This window comes from Petromyzon marinus, unplaced genomic scaffold, assembly GCF_048934315.1.
Source record: "Petromyzon marinus isolate PM22_M1 ecotype Great Lakes invasive population unplaced genomic scaffold, UKy_Petmar_22M1.pri1.0 PM_G_Scaffold_86, whole genome shotgun sequence".
Taxonomy (NCBI): domain Eukaryota; kingdom Metazoa; phylum Chordata; class Hyperoartia; order Petromyzontiformes; family Petromyzontidae; genus Petromyzon; species Petromyzon marinus.
Genome location: NW_027423042.1, coordinates 107,970 through 126,027, shown reverse-complemented (window position 1 = coordinate 126,027; position 18,058 = coordinate 107,970). Strand labels below are relative to the sequence as shown.

The following is an 18,058-nucleotide window of genomic DNA, read 5'->3' as shown; positions in this document are numbered from 1 at the left end:
GATCTTCTGAACTGAAGTTTATTAATGACGCGTCTAAAGAAAACCCTGTGCGGCCCTGTAGTAAATATTCCACGAGCAGCGTGTAGCCTATCCCTATTCAATCCCTGGGTGTACCCCCCACACTCTACTTCTCAACTCGCAGACGCACTCACGGTGTCGCACGGAAGCTGCGGGAGTCGGAGGGACGATGATCCAAGAGGTCTCCGCCTGGGGTCGAGTCGTAGCAGTGCTCGCCAGCGTCCCTCGGACGCCGCGAGCGGCCGGGAGTCAGACTGGGGTGGCTGGACGGCTGGAGGAGAACCACCTGAACGCTTTTTCACCTCCCTCCCTTTGACGCCCTGGGAATCCGAAGATCCAGGGTCACGTGGTGTTATCCTGCGCAGACCAATCGAGCGCCTACCTATCGATTTTAAACCGATGTCCCCGCCCTTACCTGGAGCGTGACTTTCCATTGCGCCTTGACCCATTGTCTACGCACCCCTCCTCCCCACCCCCTCCTCCCCACCCGGTCCTCCCCACCCCGCGGCGTGGCTAGGAACTTCCCTCCCACCTCCACGTCTGCGCTGCCAGCGGAGTGTTCTGCCCTCGAGGCCCCATCTCCCGTGTTGCGTGTGCTTCATTGCGGCCAGCCTGTAAAGCTCAAAGCTCTATGCGCCCCTGCGACTTTTTAAAGCTGATTTTAGGGGGGGCCGCCGTGTAATCCGGCCTGGGGGGGGGGGGGTCAGCCAATCTCCTGGCAACGGGAAACCGGGGGACATCCCTGCTAGGGGCCCTTCGGATGAAAGCCCGTGGGCCAGGCACCCCCCTTCGAGACCCTACGTGAGTGTGTGTGTGTGTTTAGTGGGAGTGTGTGTACGTTCGTGTGGAGGGGTGCGAGGGGATGGTGGCGCCGGCGGAGTTGCTCCGTTGCTGTGGCACCACAGTATCTATGGAATCGATAGTCATATCTATTGACAATAGTATTATCAGCTGACTATAGCAGTGTCTGCTTACTCTATAACAGTATTTAATTACTCTAAAGTAGCATCTACTCTGCAGCAGTATCTACCGACTCAACAGTAGTATATACCGACTCTATTGCAGTTAACTTCTTACTCAGAGTACCGTGGTGAGGCCTAGTCTCGTGCAGAGCCCCCGGCCTCACCTAGATTGCCCAGCCGGCCGAGGTGGCACCTTGGCAGGCTGTGGCTGGGCTGCCACACCACGCTGCATAACATACCAAGCACAGATTCAATTTTCAAAATCGGCCCTCAAGCTGGAACAGATGCCTCAATTTATTGAAATGCACTTTACTTTTTTCAAATACAGCAACCCCCCCCCCCTCCCACCATCCCCGATCCTGTTAAAGCCATGCATTGTACTACATTACGGACAAAGTTTACAGGAATCTAAAGCAATGCAGTAAAAATTCAACGAAGCAATGTTGTAAAGCTAACAGTTGGCCAACTTAATTATTTGCCGGCCATTTCACCACAGCGAATGCACCGATATAAATTCCGCAACATTTAATGCTGCCTTGTGAAATACAAACACAACTCAATTAAATTGTCATGTCCATGCTCATTACAGCTTAAGACCGGTCGCACAAAATAACCAATTTTAGGAGACAATTAAAGCTTTAAAGTTAAGTCCGACTTTACAGAAATGTTTTACCACACCCATTAGACTAAAGTTTAAAACTATACTTACAATTATAAATGTGTAAAGTGTTCAACTAAACGAGGTGTGTATCTTATTTACACACCATAGACATTAAAAGAATCGCATATCAATTAACACAACCAACATACAGTCCTTGCACTACCCCTCTACGTAACGTTTTTTCAGACCCAACAAATTTTAACTTTTTAAATCAAGCAAACCCCCAATATATGTACACTCTGGGAGGAAGTTCTCTGCAACCTGCAACAACAAAAGCAAGCATTGCCGACATCAAGAAGCAAAACCAACAGATCATCGTCGACCCCACAAAGGGCTCCATTCTCATTTGGAGAATTTGGTTTGCGTGGTCCCGATTTAGGCCAAGATTTGGTGACAAGGTGCCTCTCCAAACCATCCAATTCCCTTCGTCAATCTCTAAAATTGGGCACGAGAGCGTTGCCAACCAACTCCATTTGAAAGAAACTACTCTACATTTGTATTTTACCAGGTAAGGCCCACGGAGCTATGCAGCGCTCTTTCCGGAGAGACATGGCCACTGTTCTGCCCCACGGCAGATATGGGGCTGTGTTTACACAGGAACTTCCTGATATGATGGTGTCGAGTTTGGTCACGTGACCTGGAAGTGACGCGTTAAGGGTCTCGAAGCGACAAGGCAAGGCAGGGGTGTCAGTCATTACAAAGAGTACAAAATGGAGGCACAATTAGCATCTCAGCGAAGACGGGAGCATCTGCTCATTGTGGGAATTTAAGAATCATTGTCTGCAAGTTCGTTTATCTCCATATATATAAAAGGCAAAGTTGTGAATGTGTGCCTGTTCAAAATGTTTAGCGTACTTCCCGACTTGCAACCAACTGGAAATTGGCCATGTGGGTACTTACCAGACTGTACACCACGCAAAAATGATAAAAAATACACTTTTTTTTTAGGGGGGGGGGGCAGGGAGCTCAATAATGCATATTTTTTTTGCACGGCAAGTGAGCTGTGGCGTCAAATCTGTCACGTGACCCTCGCATGTGGAAGCGTAACGCATTGCAGTGTAGTGGTTAGCGCTACGCTGCGCTACGAACCCGGCGACCCGAGTTCGATTCCCGCTCGCGGCCACCAAACGAGTAACTGCTTGGGTGTCAACATCGTCACTGGGGAGATAAAGGCGGCAGGGCGTGCTGCTGGCCACCAAACCCCTTCGTGTTCTTATAATTACTGGGACTCGTGTTATGTTAGGATTGCCGTTATAATGCTGTAAATGCCTTTATAATGCTGTTAAATTGTTACGATAAATATGGAGGCCTGGTTAACAATGAAGCCTGCCACTTGCATTATTGTGGATAGTTGTTTGTAATTAGATAAGTCGAGCCAGACTTGTGCCCATGTAACTTTAATGCATTCTTGAGAGCAAGGATGAAGATGTATCTCGTCTACAGTTCAGTGTTATGTGCAGCAGCGCTGTACATTTGGGCTGCAGTATGGTGATTACACAAAGTGACCTTATTGAACATAGTAGCTTATTCTCTTGTTGTAGAGCTATTCAGTGCTAATGTAGGTGCCTGGTCCATCCAGGACCTATGATTGAGATTCATGTTGTCCAAGACAATGTTATGATGCTGCAGTGTTAATTAATTATATTGATATTGCAAGTATTAACAGATGCTCTATTTTGTGCTGTGTTTTCCCATGAGTTTTATGTCGTTCTATTCGTTAAATACGTTGGAGTCGGATGGTCACCCTGGCTCTGAAGGTTTACTACTCGGATAGTGATGCAACGCAGCGTAGTGAGGCCGAGACAGCCACCACAAATGGATAGCTCAACGAAGTGGCTTATCGTGTAGACATTTATAGCAGCAAAATACTCTAAAACGCATACTTTTAAAAACGTGGGAGGGAAAAAAAAAACAGAGGACCCGAAGAAAAATCCACATGACCACGGGGAGAACTTGCAAACTCCAAATATGCAGCAGGCGTCGGGGTTGGGATGGAACCCCAGACCTCCTGCTGCATACCAGGCAAAGTGAGTTAACATCTCCTAGCCACCGTGGCATCCAAATAGAATCGTCAAGAGGACATTCTGACACTTGAAGAAAACCTGTACCAATCTTGGCCATAACCATTCTTGTACCTCTTGATCTTCCAAACATGTGTAGAGGTGTTACGGGAGGGTGACACGCGGTTGTATAACGGTGGCCACAAACACGTCCGCTACGGTCACCACCCTGGGGGGCTGTGGGGGATGCTGTGATCACTCCCAGCCCCGCCCCTCAGTGAGAGACAGTATAAAAGGTGGGACCCGGGGAGCTGAGAGGCAGTTCAACTCAAGCAAGATGAAGAGCCAGTGAAGAACGAAGATTGACTAGCCAGACCCTGGAACTCCTTTGATTTGCTGACCTTCTGAGGGCCGGGCAAAGCAAGCCAGGGTGCGACACCGGAGCCGCGAGGGCCGATGTCCCTCTGAGGGCCGAACTCGTGTGGCTGGTGATCGGGACCTGCGCCGAAGCTGGGCCAGGTCAGATAGCCTCCCGGGAGAGGAACAGGATAGAGGGAACCAGGGAGCTAGCGTGGGCTAAAGCTCGGGGAACGTTTCCCTCTATAAAGTACGGGTGAAGAGGCCGTTACCTCTTCAAGTATAAGACTCGCAACTGTAACAGAAGTATCTGTAATAAATACGTGTTGCCTCAAGTAAACAGTCTCCGACGTCAATAAGGCCACTACACATGTAGCCCTCCAGCAGGTCAGATCTAGTCATGTTTAAGATTTTATATAAATGATGATTGAGAAGTTGTTCACGATATAATACGCAAATTATATTACGTGAGCAAATGCGGTAGTGTACCCATACTCTTTGGTTCTATTCGGTAAAGTCACTCCAGCGCTGTCCTCGAGACAGCCTGATCCCTTCACCCAATGAAGGCCGCTTGTGTTGTGGCCAAAACGTCGTGATTTTTGTTGTTTTATTTTTTACCTACGTGACTTTACTGAATAGAACCAAAGAGTATGGATCCTTGCAGTCACGAAAGCTTTAAATCTAGAAGTGTACCCATGGCTACAACCACGAGAAGGCGAGTAGAGTCAAGGACGTAATGAATGGGAAGAGGAATAGAAAGGGGTAGAGGAGACAAATGGAAAAATGGGATCAGAGACAATACCTTAAAAGGGTCTCTTTATCATCCTCCACGGAGCAGGGTATTTTCACAGGGGGGGGGGGATTTTGGGGGCAGAGGGTAAGGGATTCAGCAGGGATGGCCACACAAGTCACGTGACTTCCTCAGGGAGGCACGAGCAGATTCTCGATATTGTTTTGCAGCTTAACGGGAGTGCAGGAGCGGGAGCTGCCCTTACCTGCACGTGCTCCTCCTCCTCATCCTCATCATCATCATCTGTCTAGGCCTGCACCTTGGCCGGCAGAGGAGACCGCAGCCCTGCTTTGGGCATGCCCGGCCGCCCGTCCCCACCCCACAGGGTCCGGCGGTTGAGCCAGGACGCGTGGCCCCAGCTGTGCCAGAAGCGGCGAGCACGCGCGGCCGGGAGGTTCACCCCGAACGTCTGCATGTTCAAGCGCTGCTCCTCCGCCAACGTCATGCGGCAGTTCCTTACAAGATGGAAGGGGGGGGGCTGGGGTTGTGAGCACAGCTGGTGCATCTTGCCAGTCATCTCAGTCTATCCATGGCCACTTGAGGTCTGTCCCATGACCTCCTGTCAGCGAGCCTTCGAGATTCCACGTGTACCTTCACCGAGTAGTGAATGGCGCGTGTTGGTATTGGAGGTGGAGGGGAGGGAGGAGATAAAGACGCAGCGCTACAACTTCTTGCTCGTGCCACTACTACTGGCAGAAGGGCGACAGTAAGTCACTCATTTTCATTTTGGCAAATATCGCAGTTTTTACGCCGGCACACGAAAAATGCCTGCCACTTGTAAAACATGTCACGGGATTCTTTGAACGTTCCCTGCCAAGCAGCAGGCGTACATCCCTACGGTTAATGCGCCCGCAGTATTATAAATCAGAGCAGCCACTAGATTTGCACCGCGAATAGTTTTGTTGTTATGCGACAACGACTTTGTCTGACGCTCCGAGCAGTGGCTCACCCCACAGCATGTTGAAGAGTGGCCTGTGGATGACGACAGATCACGGTACTACAGAATTGCTCGAGTGAACGTTAAACCCTACATTAGAGGTTCCCTGCACGGTTCCACACCATCCTGCGTTTTAGAGAAATGTTCGCCTCATGCCCAGTCAAATAATTACACGGTTCTTCCTCTTACTTTCGAGCTAGGATTTTTTCCCGAATCAAGCGCAACACCGCAATTCACGTGGCGTGCATTTTCTGCGCAGAGTAATTAAAGTTAACGTCACACATTTGCAACGCCCCAAAGTTTCCAGATATTCAGGAGGCGTAGTCAACCGCATACAAGTGAGAAGGCAGCCAGCAACGGCACCAACAATTGCCCGAGATCTGTCATCCTATATTGGGATGGTTAGGCCAACTCCATTTGTGAGTTTTTATTACACGAGGGACGAAACCAAAGAAAACCCACACGTGCAAAGGTGGGAGAGTGAAGGGGGGGGGGAACAGCAACCCCATCTCCGTACAGATGGAGATGAATCAACTTGCTGTACTGCTACCTCCTGGCAAGTCAGTGCACATGGCAGAAGATTGTGAACCACCAACCCGTTGCCTCCTCCAGGCGCTGTATATAAAAAAGGTGTGCCGCCACCACTGCCCGTCCGAGACCATCAACCCCGCGATGAGCAAGGAGACCCAATTAAAAATCACAGATGGCAGAAACGCCATTACCTTGCGCCATCTATGGAAATGTTGTCAAAGAAGCATCTTGTTTTGTCGTAGAAGCATTTGTCAGGAAACACGGCAGAGCTCCTGCTGCTGGGACCCCTCTGCTTGTCTGCAGCACAAAGGGAGACGTCAATGTCAGAAACTAATTAAGGGATGGCCTGGACAATTAAAGACAAAGATCCCAACCCCGTTTCGCTTCAGACTATCAGGGCAAGTGCTCTTAGTGAGTGGCACCCCGAGGCCGGCACGGCACACGAAGGCATGGGTGGGCCTAGCACCATGCCCGGCCACCTTTGTCTCCCTCATGGCGATGGCTGAGGTGAGCCACTAGAGGGGGGCGACGGTACAGATTTGTTGAACCAAACTTTTCAACAGAAGACGCAGTGGCAGCAGTGGCAACAGGCCACCGTGATGGACGCTCGTGGAGATTGCTCCTCGTGAACAAAAATTGTCAAAAGTGCATCATGGTCCTAAAGGGAACAACATTAAGTACAGGGGAGTCTCCAAATTTTTTTACCATTTGTTAAAATACAACCATTCACCAATGCGAGTCAGGGCTAAAACAATACGACCATAAACTTTGCATTATATTTCAGGCCCATCAAGCTATATGGCTCTTTTTTCAGAAGAGACCTGGCCACAAATGATAGCTCAACGAAGTGGCTTATTACATGAAAATTTATAGCAGGTAAACTCCAACAAGCGCACGTTGATTCTAAAATGTGGAGGGAAAAACCGGATGACTCAGAGAAAACAGGTTTTTTTGGGTTAGATCGTGATCCAACCCAAAAAAAAATCTATCATGGATATTGGTCGCAAAAGCCTACATGTTAAACCGACCCAGAGAAAAATCCACACTACCACGGGGAGAGAGACGCTTGCAAACTCCAAATATACAATGGTCAGGATTTGGGTCAATCCCATGAGGCAAGGGAGCCCCCCCCCCACAGCCGCCTAAAAATTTGTTGGGACAAGAGAGGTGGTGTAAGACAAATCCACTGTTGCACTGCACATCCATGCTGTACATTGTCCAAGCTCCACTCTTTCTGCAACCCACACCTGACCAGAGTGATGCGAGGCCCTCACCCACAAGTGCAGTGACAGCCAAGCTTACTAAAGGCTGTCAAATGCAGAGAGTTTCTCAAGTTATCATTCCTCATGATTACTCTAACTCGTATGAAAAAAAGGGCCTAATATAAATGTCCACATAAGCTACTTCGTTGAGCTATCATTTGTGACCTGGTCGCTTCTGAAAAAGCGATTAGCTCAGTGATCGTTACCTGGTAAGACAAGATTAGTTGATTTTTATTTTTTCAAGCGATATGTTCACTTGACCTATAGACTGTGCACTCCCATCGTGTTTTTGTATTGTATGTTGTTACATTCTGACCCGCCCCTACTGAACATCTGTGGACAAAAAAACCTTTGTAGCGCATCGAAATCCCCCAGTGGACAAATAAATATTCTGATTCTAAAAGGAGATATCCCACAGGAGTGGTGGTGGTGGTGTGAAACCGGGTCCCTCAAAGTGCTCCTTTAAAAAAAAAGGTCCACCACCTTCACCTTGCTTGGCCTTGTTGTCCTGGAACTCCTTGTCCAGCTCCTCGCGGTCCAGCTGCGCGTTGCTGCTCTCAAAGTCAAACTCCGCCTGAAACTCATCGCCCAGGTTCAGGGCCTGTGCCTTCTGGGGGCGCCCATGGCGGCTCGAGCCTGCGGGGAGAGAAAAATAAACGGCAGCTCGGTTTGTGATCCACCAACGCCGTGGTGGTGGCGGTGGTGAGATGTTAACTACCTAGCCTGGTACGCAAGAGCTCGTGGGTTCTATCCCGACCCCCTGCTGTATACTTGGAAGTTTGCATGTTCTCCCCAAATGTGAAACATTTCCTGCAAACTTTCTCCATTGGAATAATGCATCAATGAGTACACCCTGCTGCAAAGAAAAAAAAAACCTTTGCTGGACCCTCATGGACAAATGTGAGTCTCTTACTTTCGACCCAGGTTTCCTGGGTAAATATTCACGACCATAAAAAAATAGCGCACCGGCTGCCCGGTATTCAGGTCGGCACCAGCGGCCAAGAATCTGTTATTCTCTCCGCCCTCTGCACATGTTCAAAAGGCCATTGCCAAAGTCCAGGCTAATGCACCGCGTCGCCTTTGAGGCAACGTCAGTGATAAAAGCGGCAAGGGGTTTTTGCCTTCCCACCGCGATTTACAAAGCCCCACGACGAATGCGTCCACAGAAGTTGTGCACGGTGAGCCTTCAATACGCAAACGCATTAATTAGTCTCCGTCGGTACGAGACGCCGACTGTAAATTGGGACACGTTGCTTCAAAACGAACTTACAAATTTGATGAAAAGATGAATGACGGCATGGGGGGGTGGCGGGTGGGGAGGGCGAACACCACCCACACCACCCGTAGCCGTACCTGCAATCTGCTTCACGGGGGCCCTCCGCCACCGCCGCCGCCGCCGGGGCGCCGTCTGCACCCCCCGCTCCACCGTGCCGCTCTTCCTCGCCGGCTGCTGCGGCGTGGCGTTGACGCGCGCAGCGGGCGCGCCGGCCGTGGGCGCTGCCGCACCTGTGGGCGATGGGCACAGCCGGCGCGCACCCACCGGTCGTCTCGGTTCGTCAGCCCGTCGGGGGGGGGCCACGTGGGACCCTCCCGGTGCGTCCCGGCAACGACCGGCGACACTTCATCTGGCACGGGCGCCGTGGTGACGTCACCGTCACTTAGTGGCGAAAGGCGGCTGTTGGTATTATGGGGCGGGGGGGGGCGTTCTACAACAGCTGTGTGGGCAAGACACAAGTGCCATAGCCCTCCATCACCCATCGTGGTGTCAGTGTCATCATCATCATCATTACCACCACCACCCCTCCCCCCCTATCGTTCCTCACGACTGCAGGTCACACGTTTGTGTTGTCACCAGGCAGAGGGGCTCACCGCACACAAATCCCAGCGTATCCGAGCGTGCCATTTTTACGTCGCTTCGAGCGAGGCCGTCAAAACCGCACAGATCACTCAGCGGCCAAGCGCAGCGTTTGCCGACCACCCCGTTTGCGTCTCCAACATTTTCTAAAAGGAAACTCCGCTTTCATTTGCTCTTGATGCAACCAATTGCCATAGCCACGTAGGTAAAAAATAAAATAACAAAAATCACGTTTCGGCCACAACACAAGCGGCCTTCCTCAGGTGAAGGGACGAGACTGTCTGGAAGACAGCGCTGTCCTCCAGACAGTCTCGTCCCTTCACCTGAGGAAGGCCGCTTGTGTTGTGGCCGAAACGTCGTGATTTTTGTTATTTTATTTTTTACCTACGTGACTTCACCCAATAGAACCAAAGAGTATGGATCCTAGCAGTCACGAACGCTTTAAATCTAGAATTGCCATAGCACCACCATTCATATATTTTGTCAAAAATGATTATTTTGCACGGGTTTAAAATATAAAAATATTAGCACACGTTTGTCGTTAGGGGCGTTTGCGCGCAACTTTTATGGGTCGGGCAGCATTACATTGGGGGGGTGTTAACATTAATAAACGAGACGGTGGAACGAGGGTCACCGGGGCTCTTGTCCACAAGCCACGGCATACTTCACGACTCGTCCTCCCGCCTGCAGAGGGAGGCCTCGGCTGCACCAACACGGACGGCACGAGGATTCACGACGCTTCCGTTAAAGTCGGTGGCTGTTGTAACCTTTGCCGCAGCCTTGCAACCCCTTTCGTTCCCAATCGTTCACAAACAACGTGCAACGTCAACAGACGTAAGGGGTTTGATGAAACAAAGCGGTTGCACTCGGCCCGCGCGCCCGCACCCAATCTGTATTTCGATGATATACCTTCGAAAGAAATCCCCAGAAAGGGGATCTTGCAACCCCCAAGGGGTGCGTGCACCCCTGGGTTAAGAACCACTGGGCGAGACGATCGTGGGGTAACACAGTAATATCAATTTACAACTCACACCCCTTTCACGTCGTTGCTTTATTATGAACACCGCTAACACAATTTACGTCGGTGACAGCATCGATCCTTTCTCGTATCCCCATCGCCTCTTGCTTCACCTACCCTGTAAACTACCCTGTGGTGTTGCGCGCATGACGACATGTACTGTGCTTTCGATAACAAAATACATTATTGATGTACGGTATTTTGGGAAAAAATTGCTTAAATTTACGTCGCACATTTCAGGAACGCATCACCAATGTAAATTGGGGTACTGCTCTACAATGCCCAATGTTCTGCTACACCATCTGCCACCCAACAAATTAAATTTGTCACCTGGAGCACCACACCAATTTATGTGGTTTCGGCAAACCAGAATGTTGAAAAAAACCCAAAAAAACAATCATATTTCCGTACGACGTCTCATTGGACATTACAAAATCGGGCATCAGGTGTTTGGTAAAAGATGCAGGTGGAGATCCGATCAGAAATCCTCTCTTCTCTCAATACCCAGCCAGTGAACAGGGTGGCCACAACCTCAGCACCACGATAGCACCTCGTTGAGATCAATATAGCAAGTTGCCTCTGGCAACCTCGTTTCTCACAAAACCACAGATTTTAAAAAAGAAAGTCTTCGTTCATCATCGCCATGGAGAAATGCATCGTGCAGGACCTTGAAGCCGCAATTAAATTTTGTTGGTGCAAATCTTAATTGGGTTAAGTTGTGGAAGAGGGGTAATTTTAAAACGTTTTTATTTTTTATCAGGCAAGACACCGAGCTATATTTGCACTTTTTCAGAAGCCACTTTACCACAAATGATCGTTGAATAAAGCGGCTTTCTTGATAAACGCCGTTATTGCAAACAACAAAACCCATTTAGCACCACATTTGTATTATCTCGTGGTAGAAGAGTGGCTCTCGCACAACTACGAACCCAACGACGCAAAAAATAACTCGATTCTCAGCCATATCACGAGCGAATTATATCCAAATCGGTGGCTGGCTCCCCACCTTCCCATTCACCACAACCGCACAAGTGAAGCGTGGCAGGTGAAATAACCACCCCACCCCGCATGACAAGACAGCGCGGCCTTCGCCGAGCAGTTCATTGACAGGGCACCAAATAATAACGCTTTAAATGACGGGTTATTTTGAAAAGGCGACAATTTAAAATACAATCACTGGGTATCACCATCAAGCGCAAAGTAAAAACAAAAATGCTCGTCCGCATGCACTACACATTATCATCATCATCGAGCTGTCATACACAGAGCCTTTTATTTTCCTGCATGCGCTTACGGAAATAATTCCATGAAGATAGCTGTAACTCAACTGCGTTCAATTAAGATCGCATTGAAATCACGCAGTTGCCTCTAAACGAGCAAAAGGCGAAAACGACCCGAGGCAAGGCCACTGGGCAACGGAAACCACGTGGCATTAAGAGGGCAAAGGTGCAGCCCTGCAGTGCCGATGTTTACCGCACACCGCACCCCCCCCCTCCCGTACCCGCAGCTCCTCCGTACGCAGGCTGCACGAAGGGACGGTGCCCGACCGCTGTGGCCCAGGCGTCGTGCCGCGCGTGGCCCGGGTGGCCGCCCGTGGCACCGCGGGGGGGTCCGGTCGGCGTGCCCGGCGCGGAGTGGCAGCTCGCCGCCGCTCCGATACCGCACGTGTGGCAGCGAGCGGCGGCCCCCCCCGGGGTGCCCGGCGAGGACTGGACGGGGGGTGAGGGTGGGTTAGGCAGCGATTAGAACAAATCACGACGGACGACGTACGCATGTCAAACTTCTTATGCACCTTCTTGGTTCTTTCGGTAAAGTCACCACCACGTAGAAGGGAAACAATAAAATAATAAAAATATAAAACTTTAAAATTCTCACGACGTTTCGACTGCAAGACAAGCAATCATCATCAGGTGTAAAAACCACAGCAAGACATTTTTTTTTAAAAAGTGGCGGGTTTTTTTTAACGTTAGCACCACGGAGAGCGATTTGGCAGTTATTCAGATGGACAAGTCCATCTATGTTCGGAAAAGAGGGGGGAGACGAAAATGATGGATGCGGTCTGAAAGCCACCGTAAGCGTGAACAATCAATTAAGACCCGGAATGGTTTATCAAATCCTTCCAATGATTGCTAAGCCAGAATTCCTTCCTCTCGGTTGAAATTGTCTCTGTGTTTGTATATGTGGATAGCCTCATAAACGAATCTCTCATGGTAGCCAGATGGCTTACAGAGAACCTCTGCAAGCCATCAGGCTACCATGAGAGATTCTCCCGTTTCGGTCTTAGGAGGAGGGATAATTGCGATGTCATCACCCGAGAGCCAATCAGGTGCCAAGGGTTGCGCAATTCAGCCACTGGCACGCTGGCACCCGGGCTCGGATCTTGGTAGCCTCTTCCATCTCCTCCTCCTCAACCTGTAAAAACCCTCCACAGCTACCACTGTTAGCTAACTATTGTAACTCTCAAATGCAACTTTCATCAAGCCCCCCAAGTGTGAAGTGCAGTCTCCAACCTCGTATTCTCCACCATCTCTGGCTTCCTCGATTCCAGTGCCGTGAAGGGAAAATTTGCCCGAAATGCGGCCGATCAGCGTTGACTTTTTTTTCCACATTTTGTCAACATGTTGCCAAAGATGTCCCTTAAAGGCTTAACGGACGTTCGGGGCAAGTGCAGTGCGAGCAACTACGAGGCCGGCAAAGCACACGGAGGAGGTGGGGAAGCCAGACCCACGCCCGACCGCCTTCTCCCCAGTGGCGATGTTTATACATCGCACCAGGTGCTCATTGGATAGACCTCAGGAAAAGCCCGGGACCGTTTCAGATAATCGTCACCTGGCGTTGGCCGTAAGTGGGAATCAAACCCCGGTGGGTCGTAGGCGGGTTTGTGGTGCAGCGCATCAACCACTGTGCCACCGCTCCCCTAAACCATGGCACTGCTGCAGTGGCAAGATGTTAACTACCTCGCCTGGAGTACAATAGGTCGTGGGGTTTGATCCAGACCCCCGACGCCTGCATATTTTTGGAGTTTTCAACGTCCTCCCCCGTGGTCACGTGGATTTCTCTGGGTCATCCAGTTTCTACCTCCACGTTTTAGAACCGACGTGCATTTGGAGTATTTGGCTGCTGGAAATGTCCACGCGATAAGCCGCTTCGTTGAGCAAATCATTTGTGGCCAGGTCGCTTCTGAAAAGAGAGTCAAGTAGCTCGGTGGGCCTCACATGGTACAATAAATAGTTTAATGGTAAAGAGCGGCTGCACCTCTCACCTGCACCATGGCCACGTCGTGGTGCAGAGCGGACAGCATGTACTCGCACGGGGTCAAGTCCTTGATCTCGCTGACGCGAAAGACGATGTATTCGAAGACCTCCTCACGAGGGGCGATGGGACGGTCGGCGGGGCGCCCCTCCGTCCCGCGCAAGCGCACTGCGCGCACACAAAGACGCCCGCCGCTGGTACAGACCTCCACGTACCCGTTTGGTCAAGCGTTGTTACGGTCGAGAGCACCTATGCAGGTCGGAGCAGGTGCGTGGTTGTGGGTTTTGGGCGCCACTGTGGTGAGAAGTTAACTACCTCGCCTGGTATATATCGAAGGTCATGCGTTTCATCCCAACCCTGACAACACCTGCTGTATATTTGGAGTCAGCGAGGTTTTCTCTTCCCATGGGTCGAGTGGATTTCCCCCCCCCCCCTCCAGGTCCTTCGATAAGCCACTTCGTTGCGTTACCTACCATTTGTGGGGAGGTCGCTTCTGAAAGAGCAGTATAGTAAGTGGGCCTTACCCGCAACCTAAACAATTGTTTAAAATAGTTTCTAGCTGGTTCAGCTACCTTCATCCTCCCCAGTGCTGATTTAATCATCTTTTTTACTAACACACCGCACCAGGTAACTTCACTTGAAGGCAGTCTACCTACACGAAAACCAGAATGAGTTGGGATACAAGGCCACCACCGACGACGTTGTCTGTAGCCAGGAATCAAATCTAGCTCGCGGGGTTCCGAGCTGCACACATTTCTCAACTCTGCAAGCCAAAAATTGAGATTCATTTATTTCCTGCCAGAAGCTGTATTAAATATTCTTGTTTCTTTCGGTAAAGTCACGTAGAACGGAAATAATAAAAATAAAACATAAAATAAAAATGAAATTTATTTTATTTTTATTTAAATAAAATATAAATGAAATTTATTTTATATGTATTTTATTTTATTATGTCTTAGCTGTATTAAAACCAACCAATAGCCTGTCATCCATAAGCCATATGCCTGCAGGTATTGAATGTTTATGGGTATCAACATCACAAATCCCTATCATCACCGTCGCAAAGAAGTTCTCCATTGTGCCAATTTAATCCAGACAGGTGCCGTTGGCCCAGATCTGTGAACGAAGGCAAAAATGAATCTGGAACATTTCCAAATTAACTGTTTTGGGGCCTCTTCTTTGGTTCTTTCGGTAAAGTCACCACGTAGAATGAGAATAAAATAATAAATTGATAAAATAAAATAACACAATAATATTCTCACGACGTTTCGGCCACAACACAAGTGGCCTTCATCAGGTGAAGGGGTCGAGACTGTCTGGTAGGACAGCGCTGGAGTGTTTTGGGGCCGTCCAGAAATGACGTCACGCACCTGGGGGGGGGGGGTCAGACATTTGTGACGACGTGTGACGACTGGGGGGGGGGGGGAGTTTGATAAATGTGACGTCACATCAAAATGCGCAACTTTAAATATAGACAACACGTTCCACTTAATTAGACTTTTTAATGTTTTCTCCTACAAGATCAGAGTGCAGCGGCACATTAAATACGCACTACAATGACAACAATAGTTTAAAGCGATTTGAAGTGTGTTTTATTTTGGCGGGGGGGAGGGGGCAGAGCTTTGTGACGTCATATTTGAGGGCGGGGGGGGGGTCAAAAAAATCGTTCAGAATCGCGTGACGTCATTTATGGACGGCCCCTTAAGCGGCACCCTGCCGGGCTTTTTGGCCGGGGTCACGCGCCGTCTATGACCAGCCGCATCTCATTGCCCTGTGACTACCGACCCGGCTTCAACACTTGATTTTTGCGCGCAGCGTTTTAATACGTTGTTTTTGTGTGGAATTATTTGCTGGTTTATTCCAGAATGTTTCTGTTACGCGTCGTCGCTTTAAGATGTTCTGTGTTCAAATTTTGTTTGTTGCGGTTGCACCCCGACTTAAGATGCTCGCATGGCTCACAGGACTATACCTAATAAATGAAACTTGAACACGCGCACGCACCGAAACCACGAACTTGTTCAGGTCAACGGGGTTAATCGCGCGTTCGTGTTGGCATAGCTGTCAACCCCTTATCAGTGCCCCTAGATTGTTACAGATCGATTCAAACCCTTATTGGTCACCCCCTGCCCTTATAAATATCAACGTTTAGACAACGAGGTCCCGTCGCAAGGGAGAAACGCAAACAGACGGACGAAACAATGTGTGCCCGTATTGAAACGGCTGTGCACCCAATAACCTTCGTTGAAAAATACTTGAAACCACTGCGACCCAGAATCAGCAAGAACAACCTCAGAACATTCGTGATTAAGCGGGTGACGAGTTGAAGAACTTTGCCCCAGCACAGCTAGAGGCGCCGGCCATAAATGACGTCGCGCGATTTTGGACGATTTTTGCCACCCCCCCCCCCCCAAAAAAAAATATATATAAAACACGCTTCAAATCTCTTTAAACTATTATCATTGTAGTGCGTATTTAATGTGGCGCTGCACTCCGATGTTGAAGGTGAAAACATTTATTAACAAGTCTATTTGATTAAGTAGAACGTTTCGATTTAAAGCTTTCGTGACTGCAGGGATTCATCTTATTGGCTCTTTCGGTAAAGTCACGTAGAATGGAAATAAAATAATAAAAATAAAACATAATAAAATAACATTTTATTTTATAAAAAAAAAATAATAAAACATTATACAATTTTCTTAACAATAAAATGTTATTGCTTTATTTTTATTATTTTATTTCCATTCTATGTGACTTTACCGAAAGAACCAAGAAGATAAGTAGAACGTGTTCTCTATATTTAAAGTTGCGAATTTTCATGTGACGTCACATTTCTCAACTCCCCACCGCCCCTCGTCACACATCGTCACAAATGTCTGACCCCCACGTGACGCATCAATGGCTGTCATTTTAAACATTTCTGGGCAATTCCCACTGAGATTAAGGACTCTCTTACAAATCCAGGTTAATTGAAAACACAAAAGTACATACAGCAATCCAATACAATCATGATTTAATTTAGTTGTTTTCCTTTTTTTTAACCTACGTGACGTTACCGAAAAAAACCAAAGACTATCTTGTCGTTTGAGCATCTTAACACCTCCTGTTTGATTGCCCTGAAAAGGGTCAAACCCCTCCTTAATACCCCCCCACACATTGACCCCACGACACCCACACCAATCTGTCCAGAAGGCGACAACGTCGCCGACACGTTCACCTCCTCCTGGCAAACTTTCCCCAGCCCCAAGGCCTCCTCCTGCTGCTGCTGCTGCCCGAGCGAGTCGCCTGTTAGGACGACTCAAGCGGCTTCATTAAACCCTTAACCCGCAGCTTCGGGGTGTCCACAGTCATCCCGTGAACCACCCACCCCCCAGTGCGTAACCTTTCGCCAAGACGACGGTGGAGTCGTCCGTGTTGATGTCACAGAGGATGCCCTCGTAGCGGATGCCCGCCATGGAGAGCAAGCTCATCCTGACGCCCATGCAGGCCGCCCAAGTGGCCATGGTCGCCGGCTCTGGCTACGGGCGACGAGAGGGGCTGGTGGGGCCGCCTTGGTGGGGCCGGGCAGGAGGAGGGGGGGGAGGGGGGAACTTGGCCCGGATCGTGAGACGACGACGATGATGATGGTGGTGGTGTTGGTGGTGTTGATGGTGGTGGTGTTGATGATGGTGGTGGTGTTGGTGGTGTTGTTGATGATGGTGTTGATGATGGTGGTGTTGATGATGATGATGATGGTGGTGTTGATGATGGTGATGATGGTGATGTTGATGATGGTGGTGGTGTTGATGATGATGGTGATGATGATGGTGGTGTTGATGATGGTGGTGTTTATGATGATGATGGTGTTGTTGATGGTGATTTTGATGGTGTTGATGATGATGGTGGTGTTGTTGATGGTGTTAATGATGGTGGTGTTTATGATGATGATGGTGTTGATGATGATGGTGGTGTTGATGATGATGATGGTGTTGATGATGATGGTGTTGATGATGATGGTGTTGATGATGATGGTGGTGATGATGATGATGGCAACAACCCACCGCGTGGCCCCCACGTGTTCACGGACACGCCACTGGCACTGCAATGCACTCTGGGTAGCGCCAAGTGGGCGGGATTGTGGGGGGAGGGGGATTTGTTTCTCTTCCGCTCAACGTCGTGGGTTTTTTGCTTTGTGTTTCATTTTAGTCATTTTTTATTTAATTTTTATTTTCTATCTACGTGACTTTACCGAAAGAACCAGGAATGTGAACTGCATGAAATATAAAGTGGGTCACGTGCATGCCTCTCGACCAATAGAAATACGCGGCGTTTTTTTAAACCGAGGGGCAATTCCCCACCCCACCCACCCTGCCCCCCGTCCACCCCGCCCCTTACACCCCCACCCCGCCCCCTTACACCCCGCCCCCTTGCACCGCCCC

At 49.4% G+C, this 18,058-nt stretch overlaps 1 protein-coding gene across 2 annotated transcripts; it reads right to left on the bottom strand.

The window, feature by feature from the left end:
- Positions 1-1,245: 1,245 nt before the first annotated feature.
- On the bottom strand, positions 1,246-17,735 carry LOC142921707 (protein LSM14 homolog B-like). 2 transcript variants are annotated; one of them, XM_076063015.1, is made up of 8 exons: positions 17,008-17,735; positions 13,654-13,811; positions 11,893-12,100; positions 8,872-9,024; positions 8,008-8,154; positions 6,448-6,553; positions 4,994-5,243; positions 1,246-1,902 (listed from the first exon to the last, which is right to left on the bottom strand). In XM_076063015.1, exons 1-7 carry the CDS (start codon positions 17,141-17,143, stop codon positions 5,036-5,038), a joined length of 1,116 nt encoding a protein of 371 aa, XP_075919130.1. In that variant the 5' UTR covers positions 17,144-17,735; the 3' UTR covers positions 1,246-1,902; positions 4,994-5,035. The 2 variants fall into 2 exon arrangements, with proteins under 2 accessions (XP_075919130.1, XP_075919131.1); XM_076063016.1 differs by having other exon boundaries at positions 17,023-17,735.
- Positions 17,736-18,058: the final 323 nt, after the last annotated feature.